This window comes from Echinops telfairi, unplaced genomic scaffold (assembly GCF_000313985.2).
Source record: "Echinops telfairi isolate 266 unplaced genomic scaffold, ASM31398v2 ScPeMD7_655;HRSCAF=1070, whole genome shotgun sequence".
Classification (NCBI taxonomy): Eukaryota; Metazoa; Chordata; class Mammalia; order Afrosoricida; family Tenrecidae; genus Echinops; species Echinops telfairi.
The window spans coordinates 23189077-23191395 of record NW_022104553.1 but is presented as its reverse complement, the minus strand read 5'-3'; the positions used below and the strand labels follow the sequence as shown (position 1 = coordinate 23191395).

Sequence of the window (2319 nt, the reverse complement as noted above, 5' to 3'; positions counted from 1 at the left end):
AGTCTGTGATCAGGAGAGGTCGACAGGATCAGGTATCAGGCATCAGAAGACCCAAAACAAACAATTATATTGATGCAAGTGAGGGGGGTTGGAGTGGAGACCCAAAGCTCATCTGTAGAGAGTTGGACATCCCCTTACAGTAGGGTCACAAGGAAGGAACGAGTCAGCCACGGTGTAGTATAGCACTGACAAAACACACATTCCTCTAGATTTTTAATGTTTCTCCCACCCCCACCCCCACTGTTATGACCCCAGTTCTACCTTACAAATCCAGCTAGACAGGAACATGTGCACTGGTACAGATAGGAGCTCTTGACACATGGAATCCAGGATCCCTCAGGAACAGTAATGGGAGTAGTGATACCTTGAGGGTAGGGGAACGTAGGGAGAGTGGGGGAAACAATCACAATGATTGACGTTTAACCCCACTCCCTAGGGGGACAAACAACAGAAACATGGGTGAAAGGAGACAGCAAATGGTGTACGATATGAAATTAATAATCATTTATAATTTATCAAGGGGTCACGAAGGTGGGAAGATGGGGGAGGGAGGGAAAAAAAAGAGGAGCTGATACCAAGGGCTCAAGTAGAAAGAAAACGTTTCGAAAACGATGATGGCAACATAGGTACAAATGCGCTTGATTCAATTGATGTACGGATTGTTATAAGAGCTGTAAGAGCCCCCAATAAAATGCTTTACAAAATTGGAAGAAAAAAAAAGATTTACATCCTCGGAAAGCCTATGTCAGGTCCCTGTGAGTCAGAATCACTTCAATGGCAGTGGGTTTGGGGTGGTGAAGACAGGAACCGGAGTCACAGCAAATAGAACCTAGCATGTTTCAGACACGGGTACTTGGTTGTTGGGTGCCCTCCAGTCTGTCCCAGCTTTTACTGAACCTGCGTCCAACAGAACGAAACACGGCCCGGTCCTGTGTCGTCCTGACAATTGTTGTTCGGTTTGAGGTCACTGCCGATCCATCTCCTTGATGGCCTTCCTCTTTTTGGGCTGACCCAACGCTTTCTATGTGTTAACTCTTAATTCTCAGAACAATCCTAGGAGAAAGTTATGGTTATCCATGCTTGTGCCTTCCAGTCAGTTATCCGTAGTCTCCTTCTAACACACAGCAATGTGTCTGGGTTTTAAAAGGGGATTGTGCTCATCCATTAATCTAAAGGTTGGCTGTTCAAACCCACCCAGAGGCACCATGAAGGAAAGGCCTAGTGAATGAGTTCCATAAAGTGGGGGGGGGGGGGCAATGCTGCTTTGTAATTCACGGGGTTGCCAGGGATCAGACCCCACCCCCACCCCCCAGGGCGATGGTTTGCTTTATGGTGTTCACATAACAGGAAACTGAGGCACGGGGACTCTTGAGTAACTTGTCCAAGATCAGCCCCTCTATTCTTTTTCTCCGTGTTGAAAACAAGTCTTCCTTTAAAAGGTGGGGGTAGAGTCACGTGACAACGGGCGGCGGTCATTCCTCCCGCAGGGCCCCCCAACCAGGCTGCCCCGCCTTCATCATCGTCAAGCTGAGCCCGCTACGGGACCGCCTCGTGGTGACAGAGTGCCAGCTGACCCACTCGCACCCCGCCTGCCCAGTTGAGTTTGCCTACTACTTCCGGCCGGGCCATCTGCTGGCCAACGCTTGCCTGCCCGTGCGCACCACCAACAAGATCTCCAAGCAGTTCATGGCCCCGGCCGACGTGCGGCGTCTGCTCACCTGCTGCAAGGGTCAAGACCACGGTGTCCTGGATGCCCTGCACGTGCTGGAGGGGCTCTTCCACACCGACCCCGAGGCCAAGGTGGGGTCTCCGGAGAGGCCAGACAGGGTGGGGGAAACAAACCTGTTGGAGGTCCACCCATCCATCCATCCATCCATCCATCTGACCACTTTACTCTCACTCATGTATCCACTCACCCATCCATTCCATCGATCCACCCAGCTCATTCATATACTCTTTCATTCATCCCTCAGCTCTGTCCACACATCCCTCTACTCCTTTGATCCATCCACTTATCTAATTCATGCATTCATCCACTCATCCATCTACTTCATTCATCCATCCATCCATTCCTTAGGAATTCACCCACTCATCCATATACTCCATTCATTCATCCCTCCACTCCATTCTCTCATCTACCTGTCTACTCCTCCCTCTTTCCTTTTATTTATTCACTCCTCTCCTTCATCCATCTGTCCACTCATCTATCCATCCATTCATTCATACATCCATGCATTCCTTTCATTCCTCCTTCCACTCCATCCATGTATTCCATTCATTCTCCACTCATCTATCCATCCATTCATTCATTCATCCATG

The 2319-nt window shown here is 49.5% G+C and overlaps 1 protein-coding gene across 1 annotated transcript in view; it reads left to right on the top strand.

The window, feature by feature from the left end:
• The window catches only part of ZSWIM9 (zinc finger SWIM-type containing 9), a 14175-nt gene that overhangs the window by 3981 nt on the left and 7875 nt on the right, over window positions 1–2319 (top strand). Inside the window, exon 2 of the mRNA XM_004710629.2 lies at window positions 1488–1817. Coding sequence (XP_004710686.1) covers window positions 1488–1817 — 330 coding nt within the window. The remainder of the gene's footprint in view (window positions 1–1487; window positions 1818–2319) is intronic.